At 40.6% G+C, this 18,218-nt stretch overlaps 1 protein-coding gene and 1 pseudogene across 1 annotated transcript; both read right to left on the bottom strand.

Moving 5' to 3' along the window:
• Positions 1–307: 307 nt before the first annotated feature.
• Positions 308–1,255, bottom strand: LOC104660938 (olfactory receptor 56A3). The gene is given in 1 exon segment (XM_010361413.1): positions 308–1,255. A coding segment is annotated over 1 exon segment (948 nt).
• Positions 1,256–17,267: 16,012 nt separating this feature from the next.
• On the bottom strand, positions 17,268–17,707 carry LOC104660939 (annotated as a pseudogene).
• Positions 17,708–18,218: the final 511 nt, after the last annotated feature.

Raw genomic sequence — 18,218 nt, 5'->3', positions numbered from 1 at the left:
TATTAAGAGGCGTGTGTTCAGCAATATAAATTTTTCACTTTAAAATCTGCTTTAAGGAATGTCAGTGTTTTGGACAAAATATGATTATAAGCATGGAATAAAATGAGAGAGGGCCAAGAATATTTCTGAGAAAAGGGTGGAAAGAAAGATAGACTTAAAATAAAACTGATGTTTTTGAAAAGCACACAGGATATATAGTGTATCCAGTTTGAGGTTATAAGAAACAGGTATGAATTTCAGCCCACTCACTCATTAAGTCATTAATAAGTTATCTTATTTTAGATATTCAGAGATCCTGCTGCCCTTGTTAGCATCCTTTTTTCAACAACCTCTGCATTCCCTGCTTAATCTCTTGGGTTCTTACCCCGTAAACGATAGGGTTAAGGGATGCAGGAATGACATGGTGGAGAACACTGAGCAAGACCGGCACATCAGGGGAAACTTTCTTCTTAGCCACATGTGTGAGGACAAAAACCAGAAGGATGGTGCTGAAGAAGAGGATAAGGATGAAGTGGGAGCCACATGTGCTTAGGGCCTTTGCCACAGCACCCTCCACCTTGAGTCTCAGCACAGCTCGCAGAATGAGGGTGTAGGAGAGAAAGATAAGGACGAGGTCAGATCCTAGCAGAGTCCAGCCTGCAGCTAATTGGTAAAGGTGATTGATGGTGACATCATCACAGGAGAGTCTGGAAGCAGACATATTGGCACAGATGCAGTTCTCAATGACATTTCTTCCACAATAACAGAGTTGTGCTGAGAGGATGGGGATGGGCAGAGTCATAAGCACATTTCTGGTCAAAATAAACATGGCAACCTTGACTACAAATTGATCAGTGATGATTGATGGATATCTCAGTGGGTGGCAGATGGCAACATAACGATCATAAGCCATGACCATGAATGTGCAAGACTCCATGGCTTGGAAACAATTCATGATGTACATCTGCAGGAAGCAGGCAGGGAAGCTGATGGGCCTGAGGTCAAACCAGAAGATGGCCAGGACCTTGGGGATGACAGTGACCCAGAACAAGATGTCCAGCAGGGAGAGGAGGCTGAGCAGGTAGTACAGTGGCTTGTGCAGAGAGGTCTCCAGCTGGATGGTGATCAGGAGGGTGGCGTTGGCCCCTATGGCCAAGAGGAAGAGGAGGCTGAGGGCCAGGGACAGCCAGTGCTGCCAGATGGAGGATCAGACAAAACAATTCAAAAGGAAGTCTGAAGCTTCAGTGGAGAGGGTGCCATTTTGGTGTGTTGTCATATTTTCCCATATATTTTACTGCTTTCTTTTAGTAATCTGGAAAATCAGGATTACAAATTAGCTGTGGATTCTTGATACACAAAGATAGCACAATTTGTTTGTCATAGGTACAACTTGTGGTGTCTAGTAGGTTATGTAGAGCCAAGCGAATTCATCCATTTATCCTCAGTGTCGTGTCACTGGGGTATTCCTATCACTTTAAACAGTACAGCTGTCTGAGGTGACATTCCTCTATACGTGTTTACTTTATTCAACGTCAATTTTCAGTAGAATTGGGTTTTTTTAGAGAAACTGAAAAGGAGAAAATACTTAGGAAACGACTTTAGTGTGACAGGTGAGACTCTAAATTTGTACCCATAAGTTTCTTCTTCATGATTTTCATTTTAATGTACACATAGCCTATAATGTCTACAAGTTGACTATTGCAATATGCTCAAATAAATAGCAGAGCCTGGCACAAAGATGGGACTCAGATAAATGTCCCTAGTCCCCATGTACCCATGACATCCTTATTCTAACCTTTCTGCTGCACTTATTTTGCTTAGAGACTTTTTAAATCATAAATGTAAAATAAATTTAGTTAACTTGTATTTTGTCTAAAATTTCATTTTTATTTAGTAGGCATAGATTCTGCCAAATAATTGCATTAATATCTCTCTATTTTTTAGATGTTCATATCTTTAGGCTTCCTAACTTCTGGGAGAAACAGCTTTAAAAGGAGTTTGGGCACTTCCACATAGCTAACAGGGAGCAATGCTTGTCATTAGACATGATGAAAAATTGGTGTCTCTTATTATAACGGTGTGAGGGTGACGAAGTTCACTTTTAAAATCTGTCCATCTCCTTTCCAGTTCCCTTTTATATCTTGACTATAATGATATAGCTACACATTTCCCACTCTCCTGACAGTAGTTCATTATTCCATTATCATTTAACCCTTTTCCCTGGCATTCTGTTAGGTACCAGTATCACAAAATTTAATAAGAAACTGTCCTTACTTTTACAAAAATAAGCCTATAACCACTCTGGGAGATGTTGGGTGTAGTAAGAATGAAAGATATTAGCAATGTCAGAGATATGCACAAATTATTAGGAGGCTGCAGAGGAGAGTTGACTGTGACACAGGAGATAGGCTGGAAAAAAAACTATTATAAATAGAATGATGTGGTACCGACATTTACATTAAAGGTAAATGATTCTAAGATTCCCCTCCCCTGCATTGTGAAAGACAGCCCATAGAAAGAACACTTGGCAAAGGTGAAGGTCAGGTCTTTTGGGGACTCTTCAGATCATGCAGTTTTATTGTGCATATTTCTATCTACTGGGACAGAGGTTTCTGTTCAGATGTTATTTTGTGAATTTAAAAGTTTAAAAATTCCTTTGTGTCGCTTCTTGGCCTTTTGGCTAAGATCAAGTGAAATTCCTTTTCATCAAATGTTTAAGAAATGCCCTGTTTCTCCCACTTTGGCTCACTAATATAACAAAATTACATGGTTATTTTTGCAATTCTTTCTACTTACTGGGAATTGTGCTCTAATGTTTTAGCACTTCTTCCCATTTAGTTATTCAACATTCTGTAAAATATGTTTCATTATCACCACTTACAAACAAGGGAAGTGATATCTAAAAATCCAGGTTCTTAACCACCCATAATCTTACCTAATATAGAGGTTGGGTGGGATTAATTTCTAGGGTTCCCTCAGACCCAATAAATAATTCTTTGTTTTGTTTTGTTTTGTCTTTTAGAAGGAGTCTAGCTCTGTTTCCAGGCTGAAGTGGAGTGGTGCAATCTCTGCTCACTGCAACCTCCGCCTCCCAGGTTCAAGTGATTCTCCTGCCTCAGCCTCCAGAGTAGCTGGGATTGCAGGCATCTGCCACCACACCCAGTTAATTTTGTTTGTTTTTGTGGTTTTAGTAGAGATGGGATTTCACCATATTGGCCAGGATGGTCTCGATCTCCTGACCTGGTGACCTGCCCACCTCAGCCTCCCAAAGTGCTGGGATTACAAGCGTGAGCCACCGCGCCCAGCCAAACCCAATAAATAATTCTATGATACATATTTGCCCTATTGATCCTATAAAAAGTAAACAAACTTTACCCAAAATACAATTGATAGTTTTAAGAATTGAAGGGGGCGGAGCAAGATGGCCGAATAGGAACAGCTCCAGTCTCCAACTCCCGGCGCGAACGACACACAAGACCGGTGATTTCTGCATTTTCAACTGAGACTCCACCTCTGGGGACAGAGCACAGCTGAAGACCAACAGGGGAAGCAGCTGGGGCTGGTGCAGACGCGAACGACTCTGTCTGACAGCTTTGGGGAGAGCCGTGGATCTCCCAACGCGGAGGTTGAGATCTGAGAACGGACAGACTGCCTGCTCAGGTGGGTCCCTGACCCCTGAGTAGCCTAGCTGGGAGACATCCCCCACTAGGGGCAGTCTGACACCCCACACCTCACACGGTGGAGTACACCTCTGAGAGGAAACTTCCAAAGGAAGAATCAGACAGGTACACTCGCTGTTCAGCAATATTCTATATTCTGCAACCTCTGCTGTGAACACCCAGGAAAACAGGGTCTGGAGTGAACCTCAAGCAATCTCCAACAGACCTATAGCTGAGGGTCCTGACTATTAGAAGGAAAACTATCAAACAGGAAGGACACCTATACCAAAACCCCATCACTACATCACCATCATCAAAGACCAGAGACAGATAAAACCACAAAGATGGGGAAGAAGCAGGGCAGAAAAGCTGGAAATTCAAAAAATAAGAGCGCAACTCCCCCTGCGAAGGAGCGCAGCCCATCGCCAGCAACGGATCAAAGCTGGTCAGAGAATGACTTTGACGAGATGAGAGAAGAAGGCTTCAGTCCATCAAACTTCTCAGAGCTAAAGGAGGAATTACGTACGCAGCGCAAAGAAACTAAAAATCTTGAAAAAAGAGTGGAAGAATTGACAGCTAGACTAATTAATGCAGAGAAGATCATAAACGAAATGACAGAGATGAAAACCATGACACGAGAAATACGTGACAAATGCACAAGCTTCAGTAACCGACTCGATCAACTGGAAGAAAGAGTATCAGCGATTGAAGATCAAATGAATGAAATGAAGGGAGAAGAGAAACCAAAAGAAAAAAGAAGAAAAAGAAATGAACAAAGCCTGCAAGAAGTATGGGAATACGTAAAAAGACCAAATCTACGTCTGATTGGGGTGCCTGAAAGTGAGGGGGAAAATGGAACCAAGTTGGAAAACACTCTTCAGGATATCATCCAGGAGAACTTCCCCAACCTAGTAGGGCAGGCCAACATTCAAATTCAGGAAATACAGAGAACGCCACAGAGATACTCCTCGAGAAGAGCAACTCCAAGACACATAATTGCCAGATTCACCAAAGTTGAAATGAAGGAAAAAATATTAAGGGCAGCCAGAGAGAAAGGTCGGGTTACCCACAAAGGGAAGCCCATCAGACTAACAGCAGATCTCTCGGCAGAAACTCTACAAGCCAGAAGAGAGTGGGGGTCAATATTCAACGTTCTTAAAGAAAAGAATTTTCAACCCAGAATTTCATACCCCAAACTAACTTTCATCAGTGAAGGAGAAATAAAATCTTTACAGATAAGCAAATGCTTAGAGATTTTGTCACCACCAGGCCTGCCTTACAAGAGACCCTGAAGGAAGCCCTAAACATGGAAAGGAACAACCGGTACCAGCCATTGCAAAAACATGCCAAAATGTAAAGACCATCGAGGCTAGGAAGAAACTGCATCAACTAACGAGCAAAATAACCAGTTAATGTCATAATGGCAGGATCAAGTTCACACATAACAATATTAACCTTAAATGTAAATGGACTAAATGCTCCAATTAAAAGACACAGACTGGCAAACTGGATAAAGAGTCAAGACCCATCAGTCTGCTGTATTCAGGAGACCCATCTCACACGCAGAGACATACATAGGCTCAAAATAAAGGGATGGAGGAAGATCTACCAAGCAAATGGAGAACACAAAAAAGCAGGGTTTGCAATCCTTGTCTCTGATAAAACAGACTTTAAACCATCAAAGATCAAAAGAGACAAAGAAGGCCAATACATAATGGTAAAGGGATCAATTCAACAGGAAGAGCTAACTCTCCTAAATATATATGCACCCAATACAGGAGCACCCAGATTCATAAAGCAAGTGCTTAGAGACTTACAAAGAGACTTAGACTCCCATACAATACTAATGGGAGACTTCAACATTCCACTGTCAACATTAGACAGATCAACGAGACAGAAAGTTAACAAGGATATCCAGGAATTGAACTCATCTCTGCACCAAGCGGACCTAATAGACATCTATAGAACTCTCCACCCAAAATCAACAGAATATACATTCTTCTCAGCACCACATCGCACTTATTCCAAAATTGACCACATAATTGGAAGTAAAGCACTCCAGCAAATGTAAAAGAACAGAAATTATAACAAACTGTCTCTCAGACCACAGTGCAATCAAACTAGAACTCAGGACTAAGAAACTCAATCAAAACCGCTCAACTACATGGAAACTGAACAACCTACTCCTGAATGACTACTGGGTACATAACGAAATGAAAGCGGAAATAAAGGTGTTCTTTGAAACCAATGAGAACAAAGATACAACATACCAGAATCTCTGGGACACATTTAAAGCAGTGTGTAGAGGGAAATTTATAGCACTAAATGCCCACAAGAGAAAGCAGGAAAGATCTAAAATTGACACTCTAACATCACAATTAAAAGAGCTAGAGAGGCAAGAGCAAACACATTCAAAAGCTAGCAGAAGGCAAGAAATAACTAAGATCAGAGCAGAAATGAAGGAGATAGAGACACAAAAAACCCTCCAAAAAATCAATGAATCCAGGAGTTGGTTTTTTGAAAAGATCAACAAAATTGACAGACCACTAGCAAGACTAATAAAGAAGAAAAGAGAGAGGAATCAAATAGACGCAATAAAAAATGATAGAGGGCATATCACCACTGACCCCACAGAAATACAAATGACCATCAGAGAATACTATAAACACCTCTACGCAAATCAACTAGAAAATCTAGAAGAAATGGATAATTTCCTGGACACTTACACTCTCCCAAGGCTAAACCAGGAAGAAGTTGAATCCCTGAATAAACCAATAGCAGGCTCTGAAATTGAGGCAACAATTAATAGCCTACCCACCAAAAAAAGTCCAGGACCAGATGGATTCACAGCTGAATTCTACCAGAGGTACAAGGAGGAGCTGGTACCATTCCTTCTGAAACTATTCCAATCAATAGAAAAAGAGGGAATCCTCCCTAACTCATTTTATGAGGCCAACATCATCCTGATACCAAAGCCTGGCAGAGACACAACAAAAAAAGAGAATTTTAGACCAATATCCCTGATGAACTTCAATGCAAAAATTCTCAATAAAATACTGGCAAACCGGATTCAGCAGCACATCAAAAAGCTTATCCACCATGATCAAGTGGGCTTCATCCCCAGGATGCAAGGCTGGTTCAACATTCGCAAATCAATAAACGTAATCCAGCATATAAACAGAACCAAAGACAAGAACCACCTGATTATCTCAATAGATGCAGAAAAGGCTTTTGACAAAATTCAACAGCCCTTCATGCTAAAAACGCTCAATAAATTCGGTATTGATGGAACGTACCTCAAAATAATAAGAGCTATTTATGACAAACCCACAGCTAATATCATACTGAACGGGCAAAAACTGGAAAAATTCCCTTTGAAAACTGGCACAAGACAGGGATGCCCTCTCTCACCACTCCTGTTCAACATAGTGTTGGAAGTTCTGGCTAGGGCAATCAGGCAAGAGAAAGAAATCAAGGGTATCCAGTTAGGAAAAGAAGAAGTCAAATTGTCCCTGTTTGCAGATGACATGATTGTATATTTAGAAAACCCCATCGTCTCAGCCCAAAATCTCCTTAAGCTGATAAGCAACTTCAGCAAAGTCTCAGGATACAAAATTAATATGCAAAAATCACAAGCATTCTTATACACCAGTAACAGACAAGCAGAGAGCCAAATCAGGAATGAACTTCCATTCACAATTGCTTCAAAGAGAATAAAATACCTAGGAATCCAGGTTACAAGGGCTGAAAAGGACCTCTTCAAGGAGAACTACAAACCACTGCTCAGTGAAATCAAAGAGGACACAAACAAATGGAAGAACATACCATGCTCATGGATAGGAAGAATCAATATCGTGAAAATGGCCATTCTGCCCAAGGTAATTTATAGATTCAATGCCATCCCCATCAAGCTACCAATGATTTTCTTCACAGAATTGGAAAAAACTGCTTTAAAGTTCATATGGAACCAAAAAAGAGCCCGCATTGCCAAGACAATCCTAAGTCAAAAGGACAAAGCTGGAGGCGTCACGCTACCTGACTTCAAACTATAATACAAGGCTACAGTAATCAAAACAGCATGGTACTGGTACCAAAACAGACATATAGACCAATGGAACAGAACAGAGTCCTCAGAAATAATACCGCACATCTACAGCCATCTGATCTTTGACAAACCTGAGAGAAACAAGAAATGGGGAAAGGATTCCCTATTTAACAAATGGTGCTGGGAAAATTGGCTTGCCATAAGTAGAAAGCTGAAACTGGATCCTTTCCTTACCCTTATACAAAGATTAATTCAAGATGGATTAGAGACTGAAATGTTAGACCTAATACCATAAAAACCCTAGAAGAAAACCTAGGTAGTACCATTCAGGACATAGGCATGGGCAAGGACTGCATGTCTAAAACACCAAAAGCAACAGCAGCAAAAGCCAAAATTGACAAATGGGATCTAATTAAACTAAAGAGCTTTTGCACAGCAAAAGAAACTACCATCAGAGTGAACAGGCAACCTACAGAATGGGAGAAAATTTTTGCAACCTACTCATTTGACAAAGGGCTAATATCCAGAATCTACAAAGAACTCAAACAAATATACAAGAAAAAAACAAACAACCCCATCAGAAAATGGGGAAAGGATATGAACAGACATTTCTCAAAAGAAGATATTCATACAGCCAACAGACACATGAAAAAATGCTCATCATCACTGGCCATCAGAGAAATGCAAATCAAACCACAATGAGATACCATCTCACACCAGTTAGAATGGCCATCATTAAGAAGTCAGGAAACAACAGGTGTTGGAGAGGATGTGGAGAAATAGGAACACTTTTACACTGTTGGTGGGATTGTAAACTACTTCAACCATTATGGAAAACAGTATGGCAATTCCTCAAGGATCTAGAACTAGATGTACCATATGACCCAGCCATCCCACTACTGGGTATATACCCAAAGGATTATAAATTATTCTACTACGAAGACACATGTACACGTATGTTTATTGCGGCACTATTCACAATAGCAGAGACTTGGAATCAACCCAAATGTCCATCTGTGACAGACTGGATTAAGAAAATGTGGCACATATACACCATGGAATACTATGCAGCCATAAAAAAGGATGAGTTTGCGTCCTTTGTAGGGACATGGATGCAGCTGGAAACCATCATTCTTAGCAAACTATCACAAGAACAGAAAACCAAACACCGCATGTTCTCACTCATAGGTGGGAACTGAACAATGAGATCACTTGGACTCGGGAAGGGGAAATTCACACACTGGGGCCTATCATGGGGAGGGGGGAGTGGGGAAGGATTGCATTGGGGAGTTATACATGATATAAATGATGAATTGATGGGTGCTGACGAGTTGATGGGTGCAGCACACCAACATGGCATAAGTATACATATGTAACAAACCTGCACGTTATGCACATGTACCCTAGAACTTAAAGTATAATAAAAAAAAAATTGAATCTGTCAGAGGAGAAAAGGTTTGGGGGTGGGGACAGGGTGACAAGGAAGGAAATTACAATAAAACTGTGAACTCTAAACTGTGTGATATTTTCCTACTGATGGAAACATATTTTTGGAAGAGGTCCAGATAGTAATTTTGTTTTCAGTTGTCTTTCTTATTCCCCAAATGCAGTTCCAGTCCTTGCTCAACTGGGTCCTGTCAGATTCTCCTCATCAGAAAGACCCTGTTAGTAACTGCAGCTACTGTCAGTGGAGGGAGGACAGGCATTCCCTCCAGGGATCCTCTCTTCACTCCTCTTGATCCTCTGATTCCCCATGTAGTCTGCCAGGCACGGCCTTTCACTTTCTATATAGAAGAGATTTAGATATTCTCCCAATTCTTTTCTCCTACAAATAATAGGGTATATTAGTAATGACTTTGGTAAGTTCAAAATGAATTTTAAACATACAGTTTTATTTGTGACTCATAATACTTTGAAGTAGGTAGGGTAAGTTGATTATTCTAGCAATTTATCTTTCACATACGCAAATCGAATTTTGTGGTTTTACATGTCTTCCTACAGTTTGTCAGGGTTCAACTGTGGAGAAAATAAAAGTCTAAATAATTCATTCAGGTCCAAGCCAGTGAAAATAGGAATACACCTGTGCCCTGTGTCACCATAGCGATGCATAAATTGTCTATGTTATTTGAGATTTTGTTTTATATATTTTGTAGGTTTTTCTTATCCACCCACGCTCTCATGCATACACATGCTCTCCTAAGGGCTGTTTTTCAGCAGTCTGGAGATTCTCCCTCTTCCTTCCTCTTGCCACTCTGACTCCTGCTTCCCACAGATCATAGGCTCCAATTCCCTCCTTATTCCCCTTTTGTATTGTGTCTTTTATTGTATTCCTGCTTTTGACTCCTAAGGAACAACCCCTTCACAGTTAAATAAAGATTATAAATTCATTCTCTATGCACTTCATACCTGCCACCCTCTAATCTTATTTTCTCTTTTCTAATATTTTTGCCATTTTCCTTGATAGAGTGGCTCACTGAGAATACGACATACTGGAATTACAGGAGGTCCTCAAGATAGTAACCCTTAAAACAAAACTTCCAGCCTTGAGTTGGTGACTAATGACCCTTCTTCATGCCCTGGGCACTATCTTCATTCACTTCTGCCTTTCCTTCTCTCTTTGTCTTTGAATACATTAGCTTGTAAGTGTGGACAAAAGCTAGTAAGACCTGCTAAGCCTAGAAGTTGGCACAACTGCCCCAACCCCAATTAACTTTACACCCATAGCAAGTACAACTACAGGCTGTTAAATTCCACATATTCCCTTTAAACACTATTTTCTGTATTACTTTCTTGTTATTTATTCCTTTGCTTATTGCATCCTCTGATCCTACTTTCTGCAAAATTTTTTTCAGTAAAAAATCACAGCCTCTTGATGAGTTGTATTCTCAGGTATTTTATTCTTTTTGTGGCGCTTGTAACTGGGATTGCCTCCTTGATTTGGCTCTTAGCTTGAACTTTATCGGTGTGCAGAAATGCTACTCAGTTTTGTACATTGATTTTATATCCTGGATCTTTACCGAAGTCCTTTATCTGTTCTAGGAGCCTTTTGCAGAGTATGAAGGGGACTTAAACTTCAGTAATGTTTTATTTTATTTTAAAACACCTGAAGCAGATATGGTGTTTTTTTTTTTTTTTTTTTTTTTTTTTTTTTTTTTTTTTTTTTTAAAGAAAAAATCACAACCCCAAATCTCACCTTTCCAAGTAGCTTTTCTTCTCCGGGGATCACAAAGGACTCCTAGAGGGAATTAAATGTTTTGTGCTTGGAAGCAGAGAAAATCTCGAAATGACCTTTGCAGGGTAGAGCCAAATGGAAGATCTGGTGACTCACGCATGAATATCGTAGAGAAGAAGCCTAGAGGATAAAGTACATTTTCCGTCTCTTGAAGAGATTTGGGATAATTATTTTTACCATTAAGATGAAACTTCTGAGGATCACGTAGGAGGATTATTTTTTTTCCTAACTCACTGACTCTTCCCTTTTCCTTCTATTTTCTCTAATATTTCTGCATGCTTTTCAATCATTCAACAAGCATCGATAAAGTACTCATCCCTATAAGTAAAGCATCTGGGAACACATTTGCTCCTTTTCTCCTTTCATTATTCTATCTTGGTTTGTAATCAAAACTTGCCAATGGCACACTAGGGCTTAGGAACTGGAGCTAATGGTTTCCAGTTCCAGCCAGGAATGAGATGAGAAAGCCAGAGAAGTTGAAGCTCAAATACTAAAGGAGAGACTATCAGCCTAGGCTTTCCCAGGTTGCAAGATAGGCCCACAGAATAGTACCAAAGAGGCGCTGTTTTAAAAAGTAAAAGAGTTGCCAGGGTTCTATCTTGATAAAATTCAGGCAGGCCTGTAAGATACCTCTCTCAGGTATAGTTTCAGATATTATTCAGTACATCCAGTGACAGGTAGTTAGCTGCTCTTCTGGGCATAGTTTTCTGTTCTCGTCAGAAGTAGATTTTAGCAATTTTGATCAGAAATCTTTTTTTATTTTTATTTATTTATTTATTTATTTATTTATTTATTTATTTATTTATTTATTTTGAGACAGAGTCTCGCTCTGTCACCCAGGCTGGAGTGCAGTGGCCGGACCTCAGCTCACTGCAAGCTCCGCCTCCCGGGTTCACACCATTCTCCTGCCTCAGCCTCCCAAGTAGCTGGGACTACAGGCGCCCACCACCTCGCCCGGGCTAGTTTTTTGTATTTTTTAGTAGAGACGGGGTTTCACCGTATTAGCCAGGATGGTCTCAATCTCCTGACCTCGTGATCCGCCCGTCTCGGCCTCCCAAAGTGCTGGGATTACAGGCTTGAGCCACCGCGCCCGGCCTGATCAGAAATCTTTTGAACTACTTCCTGACTTCCACTGGTCCTGAGCTGTGATCTAACCTCTGAAGTTACAGAAGCTAATGTCATTCTTACTTTATAATTCAGGCATTGGTAGGCATATTCTTTGTTTTAAAGCCACTAAATTTCTGTATTCAGAGTTGAAAACTTCAAATTTTCTTAACTTGGCTCCAAAATATGCACTCTTTAGCTCTCATACTTCCTGCTAATATTCTACAGACAAATTGCAACTTTCCTGCATTTCTGCTACCACCAAGCACCCAGAGGATGGCAAAAGAGAGAAGGTCCCAGAGCATATAAGCCTCTTCACCTGAGACAGGTTGGAGTTGTTACTTATTCCCTTTACAGACTACTTCAGCAGTATTGACCCAGGAATGGAAAAGAGCACAGATAGGGACTGAAGACAGAGATCTCTCCAGTCTTCTGGCTAATCTTGGCATAGCCACCTTTAACATCCTCTAGCCAGACTCACAGAAAATGTGAAGCATGGGGTTTGACTCCATTAATATTGGAGCTCTTGTTAGTTCCAGAAGTATCTGGGGCAGTTGTAATTGTAGTACCTCAGAAACTCTGACCTCTGGGAACTTCTTAATCTCCCTTGGAACCAAAAGGTCCTCCTGGGATAAACAGGAAGTTAGATGGGAGAAGAAAATGATTTTCTTTCTTCCCATGACAAAGAACCCCTGGTAATCCAGTGCTATATTGACTGCATGTCCTGTAGGCAGTAAGTATATCTCCTGGGTACAGGGATCTGATGTCCACATCCGTCTGTGTTCATATTCATTTGCCTATGCACACTGAGCACCTTCTGTGGATCCAATAAGTGAACAGAAATTTTAGTGGGCTTCCTGCTTGTTTTGTTTGATAGGCATTGCCCAAACCATGCTATTGAATGGATTGGTGTTAATCTATCATGACTTTTATCAAGCTATTATGATAAAAATGCAAGAGAAAACTGAAGAAAATCTTACTGAGAAAATGCAATGTGACATTCAGAGAGAAAAGATCTATAATAATTTTTGTTGTGGTGAGAGGTTTAAAAATGGAATTTATAAATAATCCGATGTTAGTTAGGAACCATGTTTTTCCTTTAGGTTTTATTCTCATTTTGAACCTTATATGAATTATTCACACTTATCAACTAATGGAAACAAGCATCATAAGTTTCTTCAAGGCCTTTTTTTTTTTTTTTTTTTCCTGTATTTTCCAACATTCTTCCTATTTCCCTTCCCTTTAGAAAAGTGAAAACTCCAGTGGATTTAAAATATATCTTTTGAATTAATTTTTGGTATGCTTATACAGGGCTATATTTATTTATGAAAAAAATTATTTTAAAACTGAATTTATACAAATGTCACTGAGTTATAAATCTAATGTTATTTTTTTATCAATGTTGTATCTTAAAATTTATACATGTTGCTACGTATAAGTTAACTTTATTATTTTTGACTGCTGTTCACTACTGAGGAAAGATCATTTGAGAATTTTACCCACTGCCTGTGAATTATGATGCTTTCCTTTCTGGACAGTGGAAACAGATACTATTTCAGGCCCTGTGAGATGATTGGATACCGTTCTCACTAATTCTTTAAGGTGCCCTCCTCCCTTCCTCCACCTTGGGTAGTGTCCTCATCTGCATATATTCTTTCATTACTTGAGGAAGATCGTCTGTAGATTTTCAGGCTTCTCTCTGTGTGCAGCTTTCTTTTCTCCAGTATTCTTTCTTGAGAGCTTTAGCAGCTTTTGTCTTTCTGTACTCCAATTATATCTCCTCAACTTAGGGACTGCACTGAGCTCCATTTGGTCTATCTTTTGTTTCTGCACTGCAGCCTGGAAACTCTTTCAAGACAGAAAACTGGGGCAGTTGTAGGGCCTGCCTCATTTGTTTCACATATTTCAGGGATTACTATCCTTACTTTCCTGATATCTAGTGTCTTGAAACTCGTTGTTTACTATATTTTATTCCACTTTTGGTTTGTTTTGTTTTAGGTCAGTTAAGAAAGCAAATTCAGTCCCTTTCATCACATCTTGGCTAGAAGCTGAATAATATGATAATTTTTAGAGTAATTTGATTCACCTCTCATCAGTATTTGTTGTAGCTGATCTCAAAAGATGCCCACCCCCAATGTAGCATGCTAGTGAAGAATCAATACTTTGTATGATCCCCTTATTTTCAATCTGAGATGAGTGTTAGATTCACTTTTGAGTAAAAGAATGTGTTGGAAGTGAAACTACTTGAATTCTGAGACAAGATCCTAAGAGGCCTTGTAGCTTCTACCAGGATCTCATAGTTAAGTTGTTTATGGGAATCACTGACTGCACTGAGACAGTTTTGCTGTGATGAAGCCCACATTAGCTATATGGAAAAAACTCATAAACAGAGGCCTATGCTCAGTCATGCTCTGATGTTTGAATAATCTCAACACAGGGGACAGGCATGTGAGTAAAAAAGTCATATTGGACATCCCAGCTGCAATACATGTCACACGAGAAAGAACCAAGAAATTCAGCTAACAGCTACATGGTACAGCCTAGCTGTCATGGTCACATCCAGTAACTCAATCCATCCCAGTTCATGACCCAGTCATTGTTGTGTGGAAAAGATTTCCCCACTGTTCCCTTTCTGAATTCGCAATGCACAAATTCATTAGCATAATAAATGCTTATTTAGATGACACCAATAGATAACCAGAATAGAAATCAACAGTCAGTCCCTCTTAGACCTGGGAAAGTAGGGCCCTGGCCCTGGTGTCTGACACCTTATGGAACCCAAGAGTTGGAGGATTTAGCTTATCAGAGAAGCTAAATTATTAAGAAGCAAGAAATTATTAAGATTGAAATGGAAACATATGGAATGAAAATAATTATTAAAGACTTGCATGAAGAAGTTACATAATTTCTATTGAATAGGATTTGACAATGTTGGAGTAAACCTAAATTAAGTCAATTGGTTGTCTTGGATTTGATGGAATCGTTCTGAAATCGAACAGTCCCCGTTCCTACTATATAATATAGGCATCTGACCCAGAGAAGACCGGGTCTCCTAGGCTGTGAAGGAAAGAGCAAGTATGTAAGACTGTGAACCAGGGGACCCAGAGAATCCCAAGAACACCTGAGCAGGGAAAGGAATAAGAACAGTGACCACTTCAAGTTAGATGCTGAAAGGGCCAAATGCCACTTAGTGGTGCACAGTGAAGTATAAATCTGTCTTGTTCTCCAAATGAGCCCTTGCAACTAGGCCAAGACTGCCTCCCAAGAGAGGCAGGACCATGTACCTAGGTTCCAGTCATGTGAGATATCTCAGAGATACCTGGGGCCACGTGGGTATCAGGTCTGGAATGGTGGGATCAGCAGCCCAGGTGATCTCAACCTGACCTCATCACCCTCATTTCATCCCCCTCCCACGCAATCTGGTCTAAGGCACTCAGAAATGTATTTCTCAAGCTCCTTCCCACAACCTGCCTGCATGACTAAGACATGGTCTGACCCCATCTCTGTTTGGTATTGCTCTCAGTCTATACCTTGGACACATTCCTTAACCACAATGCATTCATAAAATGTGATCAGAGAGACCATACCTCATAAGTGTGTCCTGCGTCTAGAATGGAATATGCTATCAATCAATGCGGCCAGTAATTATTCAGCACCAGGAGAAAGAAATTCCTGGCCTTCACTCTGTTGGACCCCAGCCCCGTGTACCAAGACATACCTGTGCGCTGTGGCTGGTCTCTGTGCTGAAGGCACCTGAATCACAGGAACTAAAGGTAGGGAGAAAGAGAAGGAAAGATGGACAAAATTTGTGCGATTGAAGAAGAAACCTAAGACCGCCGAAGATGAGAACTGCGTTGTTAGACTCCTGGCAGACTCGAGAGCCCGAGATTAACAAACTGGTCACCAGGGCCCAGCGGCGTAGGCTCGGGGCTGTTCTCCTTCGCTGCAACTGAGGTCCAGGGCAGGACAGGGCGCTCGTTGGTTACCATGGACACGGCAAGCGGACGCACACCAATCAGAAGACTGCGTTCCTCGCTCCTTTAAATATGCCTCACCCAAAGCAACCTCCTCCATTTTGCTGGAACACAAACGCGCTTCTAAGTTTCTATGGAGGAACTTGATTGGTCCTGTAAACCTTGTCCCGCCGGACAAAGACCTGTGAAGGAAAACGGAGTGCCACCAGGACTCCGTGGCCCTCCCCGCCTCCCTCTCCTTTTTCCCTTCATGGCAGTAAAGCTGTGGACGCTTCTCTTCAGGGCGGTGAGCTCCAGATGAGTGAGACACCACATACCGGCAGAGTCCCAGAAGGGTCACCCCAGTAAAAAAGTGGGAAATCCGAGGAAAAGGAAGACGCTGAAGGAATGCAATGGAAGAAACTAAAGAGACTAAGATTAAGAGGATCAAAAGGCAAAAGAGAATAAGGAGACATGAAGGCGAAATGAGGAGAGAGCCCACTGAGAGCAACGCCTCCAATCACCCCTGCAGCAGCAAAAGCAGAGGGAGAGCTGGAGGAGTCTTGAACCCCTAAATCCATAGTCCGTGTTGCTTTGAAGGAACCTCCGGGCCCATCTTGGAAGAATGTGTGCAGAGCAGCAGGCTGGTTTCAAAGCAGGACTCCACCCCGTTGAGCACATAGCCTTTCAGCAAACTGGTTCACCTACAGGACTCTCCCTTCCACTCCAGGTGCTCTTTCAGGATGCAAACCTTTCCCATTCCAAATTTGGAATAAATTGGCAACACACTGCTATTTTCAGTTTTCTGTGCAAACTTGAAAATTCTGAATGCAGAAAAACTTAAGAAATGAATTAAGGAATGAAAATAATTACAATTTAATTGGTAGGGCTTTATTTGATAAAATTAAGATATTCTTTCATCGTTGTATGCAACGTCATTGCAATATTTAGATATGATATGTAAAGTTCATTTATTTCCAAATTACAGTAATTGGTTTAAGATTTTAGTGACAATTCTAGTTACTACTACTTCAGTGGAATGAAGTTTTCTAAATTTAAGCCAAGAAAAAAATTCTAACTTAAGACTAAAATGATTCAAGAAGAGTTTATCTAATTTGGCATTAATGTCAACAGAATATTTAGCATGTAAAAATCTGGATTCCAGTAACAATGACTTTGTGGAAATAAAAGTAGTAAAACTACATTTTTTCTGAATAAACATAATTAATGATTTTATATGTCTTTTTTGGGCAGTTTTTACATTTATTTAAACAGAAAACGTGCACACGAACTGTCTACTCATTTTCTTCACTGCGCAGCCTGGCATTGGGATTGGTGACTCTGATGGCCAGTTGGGCAGCTCTTTCCACGAAGGCTTTGCGGTTCTTGGAGGAAACATTGTGAGCAATCTCGGCACAGTAAGATTTGTTGCACATCAGCAGCACTTCCAGATCCTTGATGTTGTGGACCAGGAACTTCCGGAAGCCAATGGGCAGCATGTGCTTGGTTTTTTTTGTTGCTCCCATAACCAATGTTGGGCATCAAGATCTGGTCCTTGAATCTTCTACCAACCCTGTTGTCAGCGCCTCTGGGTTGCCGCCAGTTACACTTAATTTTGGCATATCGGTCTGACTGGTGCTGGATTAACTTCTTGGTTCTTTTTTTGACGATCTTGGACTTCACAAGGGGTCTGAGGGCGGCCATGATGCCGAGGAGGAGATGGCTGCCACCTCCGTAGGCAACGCCGAGGAAGTTGTATCTCATATTATATGTTGGATCCACTGTTTATGAATAGAACCTCCTGACATATGTAATCTTACATATAAAATAAATATTCTGTTTTGTAATTCAAATTTTAGCCTTACCACTTGAGTATTTTATATTAATGAGTTTATCTTAACATGATACATTGCAACACAGCTTATTGCCATGAAATGCACAAGTTTTCTATTTTGAATCCAAGAACAAATGAAAATGTCTTTTCAGACATTTGTTTTATTGTGGAGTGTTATGGAAGATACCGGTGAGCATGCTATTGTATGAATCTTTAGAGAGACTGTGATCAACATTCAAAGACTTGGGAATGCAGTGATTATGGACTAAAGAGTATATGTGGTCAAGTGAAAAGTAAATTTAACGTGTCCAGAAAATGAATTTTTGTTCACATTTTCCTGCATATTCTGATCAAGAATTGCATTTGTGGTCACCATCAACTGAGAAGGGTAAGAACCTTGGAGGGTGAACAG

This window comes from Rhinopithecus roxellana, chromosome 15 (assembly GCF_007565055.1).
Source record: "Rhinopithecus roxellana isolate Shanxi Qingling chromosome 15, ASM756505v1, whole genome shotgun sequence".
Classification (NCBI taxonomy): Eukaryota; Metazoa; Chordata; class Mammalia; order Primates; family Cercopithecidae; genus Rhinopithecus; species Rhinopithecus roxellana.
This window is presented reverse-complemented; position numbering and strand designations above follow the sequence as displayed.